Source organism: Lissotriton vulgaris, chromosome 1_1 (assembly GCF_964263255.1).
Source record: "Lissotriton vulgaris chromosome 1_1, aLisVul1.2, whole genome shotgun sequence".
NCBI lineage: Eukaryota > Metazoa > Chordata > Amphibia > Caudata > Salamandridae > Lissotriton > Lissotriton vulgaris.
The window spans coordinates 945,124,536-945,142,806 of record NC_141685.1 but is presented as its reverse complement, the minus strand read 5'-3'; the positions used below and the strand labels follow the sequence as shown (position 1 = coordinate 945,142,806).

Sequence of the window (18,271 nt, the reverse complement as noted above, 5' to 3'; positions counted from 1 at the left end):
TATATGCACCTCTTATATTTCTTTTAGATTTGTCCAAGAGGCGCGAGGAACGGAATCTGTGAAAAATCAAGCTCGCAGTGTATCCTTTCACTTTTTATTTTTATCACATCACTTGATTGCAGTAGCATTTTATATCCAAGAGGTCCTGATGAAAGCACTAGGTTATTTCTTTACCTGTAGGTGCTGAAACATGTCGACCTATTCTTGTTAATGGACGATTATTTGTTGAAATTCGTCCCTGCCCTGTTTTTAATATTTTTTCAGGGTCAGGCAAGAATAAAATCACAGTCTGATTCTGCTTCAATTTTAAATTCACATCACATATTTTTTGCACTGCACTAATTTCCCATACCTGTTGTTTACTATACTCGCTCACATCTGTAAGATACTTTACCTCAAAAAAACATTCTTGGGCTCCTCCATCATTAGGGTGGAGTTGTAGCATGTCACCGGGCTCGGTGAGGGATGGGAATCCGCACAAATGTTGCGTATTTTTGGCCTATCAGTACATGGATCTACACGGTCTCTTTTTTGTCTTGTTAATTGCAGTAAGCTCCTCGCCTGGAAAACAAAGACAGAACAGATGAGAAACTGGATAAAATATATACGACTTCCTAATAATGGTAGTATAGTCCCAGAAAACGACGAAATTGAAGAAGCTTTCGTCCAGTTTTTGAAAATCTATATACAAAGGATGAGATAATTGACGAAGCTTGCATGTAAGAATTTTTTTATCAGAAATAGATCTTAACACTCTCCGACAAGAAGATAGAGAACTTATAAATGGTCCTATACTACTAGAGGAAATATTTCAAGTAATTAAGTCCTTAAAAAAGGGAAAAGCTGCGGGCCCAGACTCTATTCCAAATGAAATCTACAGCACCTTTAAAGACGAATTAACACCCTTTCTACTACAATTATTTAACTCCTCTTTCACAGAAGTTAATAGTCCCCCAACATCCTGGGAAGAAGCAACTATTACAATCCTTTTAAAACCTAATAAAAACCAGCGAGACTGTGAGTCTTATTGCCCAATCTCACTTTTAAACTGCGACCATAAAATCTATACACAGATTATACCCAGAAGATTGGACAAAGTACTAGGCGCACTTATTCATCCAGACCAAAAAGGATTTATGAAGGGGAGACAATTAAGTGAGTGGACTCATGATCTTATTGGAGCCATAGATATGGCTCAGACGTACAAGTCTCCCTTGGCGGTAATGACATTCGATGCCGCCAAGGCTTTCAACCGAGTTAATTGGAACTTACTATTTAAAGTAATACAACATTTTGACCTGGGTGGAAAATGCTTAGCAGCAATTAAAAACATCTATAAAAATCCTTCTGCTAAAATCCTGGTTAATGGAAATCTGACAAGAGCGATACAGATCAAAAGAGGGACGAGACAAGGGTGCCCCCTTTCTCCAATAATCTTTAACATGTATATTGAGCTCCTAGCCTTGAAATTAAGAGTGTCACAGAAAATTATCCCTTTTAAATACAACGGATGGGAGAAAAAAATAGGTCTGTATGCCGACGATCTTGTCGTGTACACAGGGAATGTAGAAAAATCTTACCCAGAAATATGGCTAGAAATAGAGAATTTCGGAAAAGTTTCAGGGTACCATATTAACCAACAAAAACAGAGTTAATGAAGTGTAATACAGACTTTGAGAGTATCTATGAAAAGAAAGAGATAAGATACTTGGGAATTCAAATAGTCCATAATATCAACAAAAATGAATAAGTTAATTTTGATAAGGTAATAAAAGAAGTAAGCTCCCACTTACAATCTTGGGGGGCTATATCTCTTTCCTTCTTGGGTAAATCCAATTTAATAAAAATGGTGCTTCTTCCTAAACTCACCTTTTTATTTAATACTATTCCTTTGGAGTTTCCAAAAATTTGGTTCAGGAAGGCGCAGGGGCTTTTTACAAGGTTTATATGGGGAAATAAGTGCCCTAGGATTGCCCAGAAAAAACTTAGAAAGAAAAAGGAATATGGTGGGATCGCTAGTCCGGATCTTGACTTGTATATGTGTGCATTTCAGTTAAAAAAATTCCAACAATTGATGCTGGAAGACTGTATGTTCTCACCCCTCTTTAAAGCTCTTACATATGGTTCTTCCCAACAAGCCGGGGGTTTTCTTTTAAAATTTGGTAACCCTAAATTTAAAAAAAAAGTTACATTGAAGATTCTGCTAGCATCAGTAACACTCTGGTCACAAGTGCACCTTCTTCTAAATATTCCGTATTATAACAACATTACCCCGATCTGGGACTCTCCTGGGACACCATTATGCTTGACAGATGCATTGGCGCTACCCCTGAGAAAATGTGGAATAATCTCCTGGGGGCAACTGGTAATTGAGGGAGACCTCATCTCCTGGCCGCACTTATTAGCCATAACTGGGAACTTGATTTCAAAGTTTAAATACTATCAACTAATAAGTTTGACAAAAGCATTGAAAAAGAACTGAAAGGAAATTCGAATTTAGCACTGAAGATCTGTTTTGGCGGCACTAAGGAAAAAGAGGTGTCGATCTGGTACTGGTTACTTGCACAAAATGGAGAAGCGGAGCAGGCCTCATTTATGGAGATATGGAAGAAGGACCTGCCAGATGAAGAGCTCTAAACTATTGAGCAAGTGTCAATGTCACTTCTTTAGTCTTGTATAATTGCTGCACCATTTAAAAAGAATCACCTTTTACAGCTCATAAGGCCTATTGGACCCCCCAGAAAATCTCGAAGATGGGAAAAGGGGAGAACAAGAAATGTCCCAAATGTGGAGAAGATAGTGCTAATGAGGTTCACATGTTCTGGAGCTGTCCGGTAATTTCCAAATATTGGAACAAAGTGGGTAAGACCATATCAGATGTTATGGGGATAGAAATTAAACTAACTACTATATCCGTAATTGTTGGGTTACCTTCTAGTGAAGTGGGTGTACGAGAACTAACAAAGAATCACAAAACTCTATTCTTTACCTTGATTCTCCTAGCCCGTAGGGAACTCTATTAAATGAATATTATCATGTCCCCCCATGGACAATGAATGGAATCACTGCATTCAGAGGGTAGCACGGTAGGATCAAGCAGGCAATTTCACAAAAAAGTCTAAATATTGGGACATTTGGGATCATTGGGTCAAGACAGGGGTACGTCATATATAATGTATGTCATGGGTTTTAAATCTCCTAGTTTATGGTTTATGGTTTCTGATTTTTAAGTAGATTCATATGTTTCTGGGTCATGTGATTAATTATATGCTTTAGACATAGTCCTGGGGACTGGTCTAATTTGGCCACTCCTTTGAAAGTGGGACTACATTGGCCGTCTGCTTTTCAAGATTGAGGTTGAATGCCCATAAAAGTAGTCAAAGGTCTGGTTCTGGAGATACAAAGTATCCTTTCTCCTCTGTGGGGGTGAAACCGGACCGGTAATCTAATTCTATCCTTCAGACACTTGAAGGGTCAGAAAAAGCTTCTCTATTGAGCTTTTTGGAGCCTATTATCTTTAAATGAAGACAAAAAAAATAAAAGAAAGAAAGAAAAAAAAGGAAGGATTTTGGTTGGGTAAAGGAGACCTTTGTAAGAAAGCAGACGTTGGATAGGGAAGAGGTGGCATTAAGGAAGCCTAGTGCCCTTAGGTACATCATATTGAAAATGGTGTAATCAAACGATCTGTATCTTTTATGGATCATAAGTTTTTTGCTGACCAGGTTCCATTTACATCTCTTCCATCTTCTTCTCACCCATCCACGTGGGCAGTATAAGGGACAGAGGGGCAGATTTACAAGGAACTGACGCATCTGGATAGATGCATCAGTTTCCTTGCGTCACCTTCAAATGTCCTTGCACCACCATGGATGCGCTGTATTTACAAGACAGTGCACCATGGCGCAAGGAATTACAGAGCATCAGAAATTCTTACGCATCTGTTGGAGGAAAAGTGACGCATTGTTGGAGTTTGTCACAAAACTGACGCAACTCCAGCAATGCGCCAGAAAACATAGGTAGGTCCCATGTAAAATGCCCTGCGTCAATCCTTACGCCTGGTCTGAGCAGGCGCATGGATTTTGACACAGTGAAGGCGTAGAGTGACGCAGTGAAATCTTGTAAATTTCACTGTGCCAGTTCTACGTGGCTTTTTGCATGGGAACACCTACCCGGGTGCAAGTATAATGTGATGCAGGACTTTATAACGTGACGCATCTCCCTAGATGCGGCACGTTGTAAATGGGCCGCAACTTTTACACCGCCACTGCGTCACAAAAGTGACACAACGGCGGCGCAAAAGTGATGCAAGGGGCTTGTAAATCTGCCCCAGAGTCTTTTGCCCTAGGGCTGCGACAGAAAGTCTGCACAGGACATGCTCCATTTTTTTATGGTTTGTAGTTTTTATGTGGTACCTAGGAAGTCATATATTATCTCCTTTTAAAAGAGGCAAATTTTAGGCATGTTTTAACTAGCCTTTATATTCTTACAAATTAGCTTTGAGGATTGACATCGATCTGTGGTATGGTATTGAAGTCCATTAAATTTACTTGGATGTGACTTATGTGCAAGCTTAAATGTTCAGTCTATTGAACTCCAAAAGGTATTGAATTTCATACAAATGTTGAAGGTGTTGTTTTAAAACTTGTCCGACAGAGATCTAGCATGAGAATGTATCCCCTTCTGATCAAGGAGCATCCTCTAGTTCTGGTCCCTTGATATACCTTCATAAAAAAATAGTTGTTCAGCGCTTTTCAATTTTGATTTGTGTTTTAGTATCATTAGAGAAGTCATTTAGCTTGGGTAGACATTGCTAATCCGGGCTGGATTTTTCTGGACATCATTTTTTTTAAATGGCACTTGTGTTGCAGTGATAATGTAACATATCAGGAACCATGAGACCTGTACACTTTCATATTGATGGCAAAGCATAGGTTTTTGGGGTTAAACAGTCTGATAGAGACAGAAAATAACACCTCAGAGCAACCCTTCTGCCTTTTTTCCAAAATGGCGGCTCTATAATAATGCATTTTAGCCATCATATTGGTAATTTAATATTTCTTTTGTAAACATGAGGTAGGCAGGTGGTAATAGAGGATCTTTACCTCCTGACAGAGTGTTGCAAACTACAAAATCTGAGCACTCCTTCAACAAAGAAGAATGTGTCATATGCCAAATTAATCCAAAAGAAAAGCTAACCCACTGTGCTGGACAGAAGAGAGTGTGTGATGCTGCAGCAATACGGCAAGACAAAGTTCACAAAAGATTTGAACTGATGGGTGAAGAGATGAAATATTTTATCATTTTAACAACAAGTCATATGCAATAGAAAAAATAGCAGAAACCAGTGAATCACAACAAGCATCCGAGTCTTGTGAGAAAGTGATGACAACCAAACCCAATGCCCATCCACTTAGAAGATCGGTGGCTACCCCTCATCCACCTCCAACAACTGATCAAAAAGCGGAGGATCATCAATGTGTTATCTGTGGTTTAGCCAGAACAAGAGTAAAAAAGATTGACAAAAGAGCAAAGTGCAGAAAATGTGAGTCTCCAAGGGCGAACATGTTTTTATCTGCAGCTAGTTTCTTCCAAGATTAAGTTTTCAGCCGAGCAGCTGATATAAACAGGGAGGGGAATGTATTTGAAATGGATTTGTGTGCCCACCCGAACTGCGTGCGTGCATACATTAAAAAATATGAATGTACAACGAGTTCCCAGCAGCAACATAACTGCAAGTCTTCAGTTAAGTTTGCACTCGTTGTAAATGCAAATCAATTTTTAAAGCCACTCTTGAGTGCTGGCTATGGGTTCAAAATCAAAGAGATCAGAGAAATAATGGTCAACATTGATGAAACTGTATGGATCAATAATAATGAAATTAATCTGGTGAGAATGTACAATGACAAGATTAGTTTTATCAGCCTAACAAAAAGAATGAGCCATTAACCCTTTCGATGATGATGACGAGCTGGGCTCGTCATGGTGCACAGTGGTCGTGTGCTGATGACGAGCCCAGCTCGTCATGAACAATGGGAATCAAGAAAAGTCAGCATCCTGGAGGATTAGCTTTAGCATTCAAGGTGTTAATGATGTTCACAGCTGATTTGACTCCTGAAGTTCTTGCTGCAAAATAAGATCACAGGAGGCAGTAAAATCAGTAGGAACCATTTTAAGAAATGTTCTGAAAGAATTAGATTTTGGACTTAATGACAAATTTTGTGATGTCCCAGAGCGATGCAAATCATGGTAGTCAACAAGAATGTCTGGTGTTGTCTTAACACTTTTTACATCATTGTTTAACATCAGCACAGCAAAACTGTTACATATTAAAGTTCTTGAGTTTGGATTAGAAGTTGTCAATGCCAATATTGATGATGGCTTCGAGGACATAAGCAAAGAATTTCAGAAACAATCCCATGACCCGCCAGGCTTGTGCTGTGCAAATGTACTGTATTATTCCAAATCATGTTTCATGAATTACACCACAGTAAACAGAAAACTTCACTGCACATGATGGCTGTCCACGCAATCTATTACAAGTGGAAAAGTAGAGAACTAATCACTTCAATGAATAGGATTGGTGTATCAACAAGTTATAATGACATAGTACGGAGCAGGAACTGTTTAGCAGCTCATGCTGTAAAATATTGTGAATCCGATAGCACACAACTTCCAAGTCACTTTACCAAGAAAGGATTTACAATTGCTGCTCTTGATAATTTTAATTTTAAAAACAGCTCTTCCATGTCAGGAACATTCAGCACACATGACACTGCCATAGTACTTCTTTAAGTGTATACCAATGAAGTAGCTGCTGGAAAACAAGCTGTATCAGAGAATTATGGCCGATACCATAAATAGCATAAAACTTATAAGCTGGAATGTTAACGGGTTAAGGGACAGGTCTAAAGCAAGAAGGGTTATAGATTTTTTGTTCAGATCAGGGGCACATATTTGTTTATTAGAAGAGACGCATGTAGAGAGGGAAGAATGTAGTCAAATATTCGGGAGATGTGGATGGGTCCAGGATATCATTTCCTCGGGTCAGAGCGGCAGTACGCGGGGGGTGGCCGTGATTATTAGAGCAGGCTCAGGGATCAGGCTGATAAAACACGACACGGACATTTCAGGCAGATGGTTGATAGCCTCTCTGATGGTGGGAGGTTCCCCTTTGGTCTGCGCAGTATACTATGGCCCGAATCTAGATGCCCCGGGGGCTTTGATAAAACTCAAAACTAACTTAATAGAGACAACTGGCCCTATAATTGTAGGGGGAGATTTTAATCTTATTTTTGATAGAGATCTGGATAGAACATCGAGGGTGAAGTTTCCCCCCCCAAAAAAAAATAGCTTAGAACTTAAGAACATCATGAGGGATTTTAATTTGATGGACATTTGGAGATTTAAAAACCCAGGGGGAAGAGATTACTCTTTCTATAGTAGAAGATATGGGCACCATTCGAGGATAGACTTTTTCCTGGTAGATAAGAACCTCTCATCGGCAGTCGACTCTGTATCCTATGTCCCTGCAATTCTGTCAGACCACTCAATGGTGGAAATGGTAGTCAACATGACACAGAAAAAACTTTATAGGAGATGGACACTGGATCGGACGTTGCTGCTGGATGAAGGAGTGCGACAGGATTTAGTTACCCAGTCTGAAGAATTTTTCAGGGTCAATATAGGGTCAGCAAATAACCAAATTGTCTGGGAATCCTATAAAGCTTTCTCCCGAGGCTTATTAACAACCCGGATGATCAGGAGGAATAGACTGAGGAAAGAAAGAAGGGAAGCAAGGATCTCAAGAATCAAGCTTAAGGAACTGGAGTTACAGAGCGCATCGGCAGAGGAGTCGGACAATAGGCAAATACTTCAGAGAGAGCTCGATTGTCTCCGAGCAGAATTTCAAGCAGAGTTGGACAAAGATCTAAAGGAAAAGTGGGACACTAGTAAATTACAACAGTTTGCTTATGGCGAGAAGTGTGGACGTCTCCTGGCCTGGAAGGCCCGAGCCGACAGAACAAGAAACCAGATAGAAAGCTTGGTTTTATCGGGTACAGGGGAAAAAACTAACAAGGATGACTGTATCAGAGAAGAAGCAAAGAGATATATGCAGTCTCTTTATGGATCTAACTCCTCTGGGGATAAGCAACAAGCAGAATCCTGGTTTGCAAATGTCCAGCTCCCTAAGTTATCTGAAACTGACTGTTCTTATCTTGGCTCAGAAATCAAAGAAGGGGAAGTCAGGGCTCAGGTGTCAAAAATGGCTAAGGGCAAAGCCGCAGGCCCAGACGGGCTCCCAGTGGAGCTGTTTAAGACCGTTTTAGAGCAGATCATAGGGATTCTGACCTTATTATTTAACGAAGTCCTACTCAGGGGAGGACAGGTCCCCAGGTCATGGGCGGAGGCAACGGTTACATTATTGTTGAAGCCAAATAAGGATCCGAGCAGGATTGAGTCATACAGGTCCATTTCACTTCTTAATGTTGATTATAAAATATTCGCGGGGGTACTGGCCACGAGATTAGCAAAGGTAGTAAAAACTGTAGTACATTGTGACCAAAGGGGCTTCATCCCAGATAGGCAGCTCAATGAATTGACCTTTCAAGTGGTGGCTGCAATCGATGTAGCTCAAGAAAAAAAACTGCCTCTGACCATAGTAGCTGTAGACGCGGCGAAGGCATTCAACCAAGTTGACTGGAACTATTTGTGGTTGGCGATGGAAAAATTCGGCTTTCCGACGAACTATATAACAGCTATTAAGCATTTATACTCAGACCCAACAGTAAAGGTCCTAGTAAATGGTTCTTTGTCAGAGCAGTTTCATATTTCCCGAGGCACTCGTCAGGGATGTCCCTTATCCCCCCTTTTGTTTGACTTGTATATAGAGCCTTTCGTTTGTTTATTAAGAGCCGATCCTATAATTAAACCTTTTAAGATTGCGGAAGTGGAGTTTAAGTTAGCTTTGTACGCAGATGACCTGTTAATGTACACTATAAATCCGGATGTGGCAATCCCTAGACTATTAGATCTTGCAATGGGGTTTGGTAACATTTCGGGGTACGCTATCAATGCTGAAAAGACGGAAATAATGGAATGGAACCAGCAGTCTAGCTCGTTAGGGAAGAAGAATAAAATGAGGTACCTGGGAATCCACTTGGTTAATGAGATAGATGAAATCCCCAAAACTAATCTAGAAAGGATCATCAAGGATACAATTGCTTTATTGCAACGCTGGTCGTCTCTGCCTTTAAACATATACGGGAGAGTGAATCTCCTGAAAATGATAGTGCTCCCTAAGGTCACTTTTCTATTTAATGCCATCCCATTATCCTTTCCAGCACCCTTAATTAAAAAATTACAGGGAAAACTGGGCTCATTCATTTGGAATGCCAAAGGCCCTCGCATAGCGTGGAAGAAATTAAGAAGGGGTCTCAAGACGGGAGGACTCGCCTTTCCAGATTTAATGCTGTATTGCCACGCTTTTCATTTTAAGCATTTTAGAATTATGGCGGGTCATATGGACCAATCATCAATGGGGCTGCTATTTTCTGTTCTGTTAAAGGAGGTTCCTCAGGGTTCCAGTTTTTTTCTTTATAAGTTTGGAGACCCAAAATCTTTTAAAAAAGTGAGGTTGAAGATCTTAAGGTCAGCCTTGAAAAATTGGGTATTCGTAAGGACTAAATTAAACATCACCTATTACGCACCACAGGCACCCATATGGGACTCACCAGGCCTCCCAGCCTGCCTTAATGATCAACTGTCACTACCTTTGAAACAGGCAGGGCTGCAGAGGTGGGGAGATCTGCAGGGAGATGGCCAACTCTTAAGCTGGGACGCATTGTACAATCTAACTAGGGGGGCCCTGACGCGGTTTAAATACTATCAATTGTCAGGCTGGTGGACAACGAGATCTTGGACACCTAATGATAATAACCCCCCTAACCCTAAATTTGAGGCGGTAGCTAGAAGGGGTAAGTGGAAAAGCCAAATATCTTTTTGGTATTCGGCTATGTTAGAAGGGGATGATGTGACGGAGATTGAAATCAGTAAATTATGGTGTAACACTCTCACCCCGACTAATGGGCCTCTTTTGGATTCTTGGCGCGATTCCTTCAGGGTGTTGAATGCCATAATTAAGCCGGCTGCGTTGAAAAGGAATCATCTATTCACAATGTACAGGGTCTATATAACTCCGAAGAAATTGGTAAAATTTTCAAATATGAACTACAACTGCCCAAGGTGTGGCCTCTTGAAGGCCGACGATGTTCATATGTTTATGGATTGTCCTGATTTAACGGAATATTGGGGGAAGATAAAGGAATTTCTGGAAGAAGTCCTCTTAATGCCTATAGCACTCCCAAGGTTCACAGTCATGTTTGGGCTAGTGATGAACTATCAAGTTAATGATCTCTCCACCAAATTTGTATTTTTCATCATCCTTTTAGCAAGGCGCGAGATTTGCAGGGCTTGGAAAGATCCGATTCCCCCAACCTTTGCTAATTGCCTGAAGCAGATTATGTTGACTTGTAAATCAGATGTGGCATGCGATCCCAGAAGCTTGACGAATGTGTGGGCAGCCTTGGTGGCATGGCAAGATCGATGATTGGTTTTCCAATGATTTGTCTAGAGCCCTGCTGGTTCCCCGTACTCCTAAGTAGCAAAGGGCGCACACGGATCGGCGAAAGAAAAGGAGTTTGGAGGGGAAGGGAGTGGCTACTTGAGGGTGCGGGCAAACCAACTTGCATCAGGCCAAAACCAACGAGGGTCAGTACAGAACGGCCAGCAGTGCATGGAGGAGCCAGTGTCCCATCAAGAGTTCCATCTGTGATATATGAGGATTACCAAAAAAAAAAAAAAAAAAAAAAAAAAAAAAAAAAGAAGTTGTCAATGCCAATATTGATGATGGCTTCGAGGACATAAGCAAAGAATTTCAGAAACAATCCCATGACCCGCCAGGCTTGTGCTGTGCAAATGTACTGTATTATTCCAAATCATGTTTCATGAATTACACCACAGTAAACAGAAAACTTCACTGCACATGATGGCTGTCCACGCAATCTATTACAAGTGGAAAAGTAGAGAACTAATCACTTCAATGAATAGGATTGGTGTATCAACAAGTTATAATGACATAGTACGGAGCAGGAACTGTTTAGCAGCTCATGCTGTAAAATATTGTGAATCCGACAGCACACAACTTCCAAGTCACTTTACCAAGAAAGGATTTACAATTGCTGCTCTTGATAATTTTAATTTTAAAAACAGCTCTTCCATGTCAGGAACATTCAGCACACATGACACTGCCATAGTACTTCTTTAAGTGTATACCAATGAAGTAGCTGCTGGAAAACAAGCTGTATCAGCTGAATGCATAAACAAACACAGCTGCAAAATTATAATCCAACTGCATTGCCAACGTGTGCAAAATCACTGCAAGCCATCAACACAGCCCAGTCTATCACTTATTTGGTGTGGACTGAAGGATGAAGAACAGTAGTTTTCTCCATGGGCTAGAATTCATGCTCTGATCTCTCAGAGTACCTTTCCACTGACGGTTGGGTTTTTACCAGTAATGCCATCTCCAGTCACAAATTACACAGCAGTATACACAGCTCTAAAAAATGTCCAAAATGTGCATGATCAGCTTGAAGACCAGCCTATCCTGTCAATTTTCTGTGATTAAGGTATTTTCTGTATTGTAGTTGACATTTTTATGAACAATCTAGCAGAATTTGAGGATCTTTATCCAATGATGGCCATTTTCCCATGACAAAAGTTGCATTTTGGTGTGCAGGAAGTTATCTCAGTGGATGTGGCATACATAATGCACTTATTGAGGCTGAAATCTTTGAAAGCAAAACTGTCCAGGCAATATTGAGTGGAATGCATTATGTTCATTCATGTATGCTCATCATATCTGAGGCTATATAAACATTGTGTTGGACTGCTTTCTGGAACCAGAATGACAAATTTAGTTTTGCAAATTTTATTTCAGAAATCAGTTCAAAATCAGAAAACCAAGTTCACAGAATTTGTCACAGAATGTGAAAATTAATCAAAGTCAAAGTGTTTTTATTGTATGATTAATTAAAATCTTTACAATTAATCATAACTTTGCAGGTGCTGGGGAAATGTTTTACACATGATAGCTCTAGTGAAAAACTTGAGATATGCTGATCGGGGAGGTGATTGGGAGTGGCATGTGAAGACTGTGGAGTCACTGATTATTGTGTTTTGCAAATTCATATGTATAAACTAACTGAGATATTCGTCATGGTATTTGGAAAGAGTGAAGAAGCTAGAAGTAGAAACAATACCTCTACAGAAAATTCATCCAAAGACATTTTCTGGTGAAAGACAAAGAGGAAAGGTTCAATGCTGTGGCTTCAGATATGAAACTGGAACAGACGATCCAGTGATCACAGAAAAGCTCCAAGGGAATTGCTGGTCAGACACGTGAAAGTGAATATGTTGCTCAATGGCAGCTAGTTTGACATGAAGTCCTATCTATTTGCAATGTCAGAGAGATGACAAATTAAAAATAAATGTGCCATTGTGAAACTGTTCCTCACCACAAACTTGTGAGAAAGAGAGGGGAATGTTTTAATAAACATGTTGACAGCCTTCAACATTTCATGCAGCAGGAAACAAACCCCTTTGAAATGACTGAGCTTTTGCAACTACACAACTTGGTGACTAAACTATATGTGGATAACAATATCAAATCACTTTTCTAATGATCCAAAAACACAAATCAAAAATGAAATTCTCTAGAAAACAATTTTTTTATGGAGGTATTTCAGGGGCCCGGTATTATTTACTCTGTGCAAGCAGATTGAGCAGATTCTACCAAACAGAAGTTGCATCTAACAACAAAAATGTTATAGCACTGTACTTCTACAGTGAAAATAAAATTAATATTATCCTATTGTCCTTGTCTCTGTTTAATAACCAGTTCCTTTTTTTTCTCTCCTGCTGTACTTTGAAACCTTTCCTTCTATTATATCATTGAAGCAATGCAGTTGTATTGGAGACTAGGAATTAATAACTTGGAGTGTTACTTTCTAATGCTGAACAATGTGAGTTTGCTATAACAAACTCCATCACTTGCTGTAAAGATGATTATACAAAAATATCAGACGCTCATGTTTCTTCGATCCTAAATGGAGAGGAGGTGTGACAGCACAGAGCTTCCGCTCAGCCGTGCCAATGTCAAAAAACAGCCTGCCTCCATCTTGCATCCAAAAACCCACACACCTCTCTAAGCACTGTACATACCATATGTTATTATCATCCCCTTTATGCAAATCTCACTTAATTTTCACTACATTTGAAGGGATCCCGAGCAATGTTCCCTAATTTGTGTGGCAATGAAAGTCGTGTGTGCCTTATGCCAAGGATACACGCACTGAGGACATGCAGCAATTCTATATGCAGACAACAGCAGTGTCAATTTTCAAGATCAGCAGATTAGCTCACATGACAGGATGTTCCCAAACTCCCTTTCTTATTTTATCTAGTCTGCCTTACAATACTACACAGGTAATGGGGCAGGCAGTTTGGGCCTAGGCCCCTTCTCCCACCCCTGGCTGCCACCGAGAGGCCTGCATACACACCCCACTATTTGTGAGGGCTAGGAATGAGGAACACTGATTTGGTGTTCCGTTCTGTGTTTATATAGTACTTGATACGCTTGACAAAGCTGTGGATTATTCTCATTGCTATTCTGGGCACCATTGCGAACTGCATGGTTGAATAAGATGTTGGATGTAGTGTGGCATATATGGGAGGTTTATTTTCAAACATTGTGTGGTGAAAGTTACTTCACACAAGTATGAGGTGCTGCAGACAGTATGAGAATTGATGCAGTAATCTATACCTACCATGTTGTGTTTACACAGCCACCTTTTTGTTACGTCTGAAATTTGAGGTGATTGTAAATTTTTGTGATGGTGATTCAGGGCTATGCAAAAATTGTAAATAACTGACAGCTGTTAAGGTGGGTTCAGATGTTCTAAAAACCCTGAAAATGTCTGAAAAAAAGGAACGTCCTCAATTGTGGCAGCAAACCAATTTGTCTCACGATTCAGGACGCCTTCTCTATGGCTCTACTTTCAAATGGCCTTGCATTTGCTTACAATAGAATAAAAAAATCTTCCTAATAATCCTGACAAGTGCCCATTTAAAGAATTCCGCTGAACCAAAGCACCAAAGCTCCACTAGTGACTGTTTCTGCTCCTACATTTAAATCAACAGTTTTAGTATTTCAATTTCTTGAAAATCCATGTAGACTAGCCTTCCCAGTGGAGCTATAAACGTCTTTAGAAGTGGGATTTCACTTCAGGGGCAGTAAATCACTAAGGGCCTAATTTGGATGTCAGTCGGATTTGCCTCTGATTGACATCCCAGCGGTTTCGGAACCACCCAACCACGGGTCGGCGGTCTGAAAATGCAACTGCGATGTGACCACACATGGTGCGGTCGCAGACACCCATTTCTCCATAGGAGCTTGTGCGGCTTTCTGAAACTGCAGCACAAGCTCCAATAGAGAAAAGGGAATTACTGTAAATCCCACGGTGCATGCCACACAGTGCAGAGGTTTACAGGGGGGCAACATAGGTGCCCCGTTGCCACCAACCAGAGACCGCGGAAGAAGGGGGGCATGCTAGGTGCCCCCAAAGTCACTTTTCAAAAGACTTTCCATGTCGGAAAGCCCAACATGGAAAGCCTGTCAGAAACCAAAATCATAATCAAGACGGTGGAAACGCCATCTGTATGCGATTATGTGGTGATTCTGACTGGCCGATGGGCTCCTTGAGCCCATCAGTAGTCAGTTGGATTGACTGTCCCGTTTCAAATCCAATCACCCTCATTGAAATACGGTGGTCAGATTTGAAACCTTGGATGCAGTGGCTTTTTGACCGACATCTAAATTAGCCCCTAAATGTAATAATACAATGAAAACTGTCTGGTGCAACTGAGACCCAATGTTAAAATGGGCTGAGAATATGAGAAACGCTTTAACATTTATTTCTTCATGAGACAAGGGTTTGAAAGAGAAAAAACATAAAGGAATACAAATGAATGTTTTGTTTCCTTCAACAGCAGACTAAGATACAATACAAAGTATTTATTTCCATAACATTTCAGCAATTTAACCATTCATTAAGCATAATAATCCAGCTGAAAGCTTCATTACTGTTTGAAGGACAATCACAAGTATTTGTTTCTTTCTTACAGCACAGGGCCGGCCTCTAGCCTATCCAGACACTGACAAACACAATTTTCATTCCTAAATTAAAGGAAGTAGCAGTGTCTTCCTCTGTTTCCAACACAGCCTGCCACATATCAGAAGAGAAAGAGTAGTTTTCATGCCCATCGCATCTTATTAGGTCTGGAGTTACCCAAAAAAGTATGATTCTAGTAAAAATTCTTTCCATATAATACACTTACTTTCAGGAGCTTTTAGTCAGTCCTCTTCACCCATTGATCAGTTGTTGGGCCATGCACCTTTTTCCTCTACCCACCGTCCAGCATCAGGCAATGGGCCAGCCCACTTCACCCACTGTGAGTGACGGTATTCTACGCTATCACAAGCAGCACGGCTTCACACAGAGTAGCTCCTTTTAGTGCCAAGAACTACTATGGCATTGTTTGTTTTTTAATGGCCAAAAAACGTTTCATATTTTTATTTTGTTTAATACTGGCAAGGGCCAAGCAGCTCTCACAACAATGTTTTATGAAAACCATGACAAAACAAATTAAACATTGACAAAGCCAAAATAATTGGCAGCCAACACCAGACTGATTGGCTTTGCCAGTACTTGTTAAACTAGGGACAGGCAACAGTGAAATATCCCTTTGTTGTCTCTTTTGGTTCTGAGAGTGGTTAGCGTGCTCCCACAGAGACTGTGGGATCTGGGAAATAGAAGGCTGTACCCTCATGCAGCCTCCAGGAAACATACATCCCCAGTGTAAGAAGTAAATAAAGTCTTTTTTCTACATGTATGTCTCACACATTTACACGGTTGAGACCTTAAAATGTGGGCACAATGTAGACAATATGACCGGCTTAAACGTCTTAGATGGTTGGGTATGTTACTGGCCTACACTTTCTTAAACACTGTGAAAAACACTTTCATATCTAAGAGCATTCAATTGACTTCCTTCTTCGTTGGTCTTGACGTGATTCCCATTCCTCTTCTTCGTCATAAGTTCCTGTCAGAATTGCAATCTTTTGCGCGGCACTTCTCTTGGTTGGGTATAGAAGGTAGTTATAAACCAAAGCTGCCAGGATTCCCCCAACCAGTGGGCCCACCCAGAAAACCTATAGAAACAGAAACACAAAAATAGTGAGTCATGAGTAAAATGGCCTTGTCTGATTTTGTACACACTGATATGTGCTCCATTGTTCATACCTCTCCGACCCATACCCACCTCAAAGAAATCCATAAAGATTGCCAATTGTCCTTATCAATCAGTGGTCATGAAATCCCTCCGGCCATCCATCAATGTAATTAACCTCTCAAAATGTCCAGCAAACACTCAAACCATTCATAAAAATCACTACTCCTATCCGTGAAATGCTTCAACTATCCATCATCCACGCCACCTCTCACTCTGTCCAACAGACTCATTAATTATCCTTCAATCCCCACCACCTCTCTACCAGTCAAACCCCTCCTCCAGTTTCATGCAGATCGCATTCCTCTCCCATCTATCCATCGCTATTTATCCAAGTTATCCATCTCTCTATCTTTCCCTTTCTCAACCTACTTTCACCATCCATAAAAAGTAAAACATGGACTTCTTGTCTATCACATTTATCTAAATTAATCATTAATTACGTTTTTCAATTGTCAGCAAACCCTCCAATCATCCACCAAAATGTCCACCTTGCTAACCTTAAACACACTCCCCAACCACACCCCATATGTTCAAGCTCCTGCTGCTAAACTCTGCCAACTTTATCTTTTCCATCAGCCACCCATAGTACCTTTTTAAAAGCTCCAGTCTCCTTTAGTATATGTGATACAGTGACATCACCCATTAAAGATGCTAACTTCACTTGACTGTAAGGTAACCATATGCCTTGCTATGAATCCAAACCTTTTTGTAGTTTCTGTGCATACTGCTCTCCTTTACTTCTATTAAATTGATAAACACTCCCCCTAATTAGGTTGCACCTTTGTAGCAATGACAGACCAGCCCCCTCCTACCAATACCACCTCAAGCCTAATGCTAATTAAGTAAGGACTTTGGGCCTTATTTAGAGTTTTGCGGCTGGGTAGTCCTTCACCACATGGTGTATATCCAATCTCCTGTATTGCAGGTGCCATAGGCTATAATGCACTTGTAATGCAGCGGGCTGGGCATCGCCATGTTCGTGATGGAATATCCCTTCCTCCAAACTCTAAATATGTCCCTTTGTGTTTGGTGCATGAAAGATTATTGTTTCTGTACACCAGAATTCTACTTGTAGAACAATACACTAGAAACAAATGTAATTTCATTACAGTTTTAGACGGCGAGAACTGTATTTTAAAGATTTACGAGGTTTATGTAGGTTGCATGGATACTTTGCTATTCATTTTGCAGTTTTATATGTCTACATCGGTTTTCTTTTGTACTGGATTAGTTTATGGAATTCAGAAATCCAACTAAACCATTAGGGAATTCACGAACAGCTTTTAAAGGCTGCATGGCCTCCTCAATGAGAGATGAATAGAATTTAACATGCTGGTGAGTCTTCTGAAGACTACTTCACACTATTTATGCAGTTCAAGCCCTCTGTGACCCCCGACCCTGCTTGCTGGCCAGGTCGCTCCCCTACTGCTGCACAGCTCCATCTGTGTGTCTGCCCCCGCTGCACCTCCGAGCGCGAGTTTGCTCCTGCTGTGCCTCCTGCTCGCCTCTGTGCCCTTCTGTCCTGTTCCAGTTTTGTACTTTTGTTCCTGTATTTAGTGTATTTTGTGCTTTGTGCCATCAATGCCTTCGCTCTCTTGCCCAGCTCGCTCCCCCTCCACCTTTTCTATTTTGTACCCCGTTCTCCCGCCGCTGCCCCCTGCGGTCTGCCCCCTCACCGCCCAGCTCCCGCCTCCCAGCTGCTCCTCCCCCCTTCCCGCCTTAAATGGCGGCCGCTGCATGACAGTAGGAGTGACCCCTGACCCTGCTTGCAGGCCAGGTCGCTCCCCTAGAGCCGCACAGCTCCACCTGTGTGTCTGCCCCCGCTGCCACTCCGAGCGCGAGTCCGCTCCTGCTGTGCCCC

The 18,271-nt window shown here is 41.1% G+C and overlaps 1 protein-coding gene across 1 annotated transcript in view; it reads right to left on the bottom strand.

The window, feature by feature from the left end:
* Nucleotides 1-11,981: 11,981 nt before the first annotated feature.
* The window catches only part of LOC147748246 (aquaporin-5-like), a 56,405-nt gene continuing 50,115 nt past the window's right edge, over nt 11,982-18,271 (bottom strand). Inside the window, exon 4 of the mRNA XM_086959212.1 lies at nt 11,982-16,330. Within this exon, the coding sequence (XP_086815338.1) occupies nt 16,148-16,330 (183 nt within the window). The 3' untranslated portion in view covers nt 11,982-16,147. The remainder of the gene's footprint in view (nt 16,331-18,271) is intronic.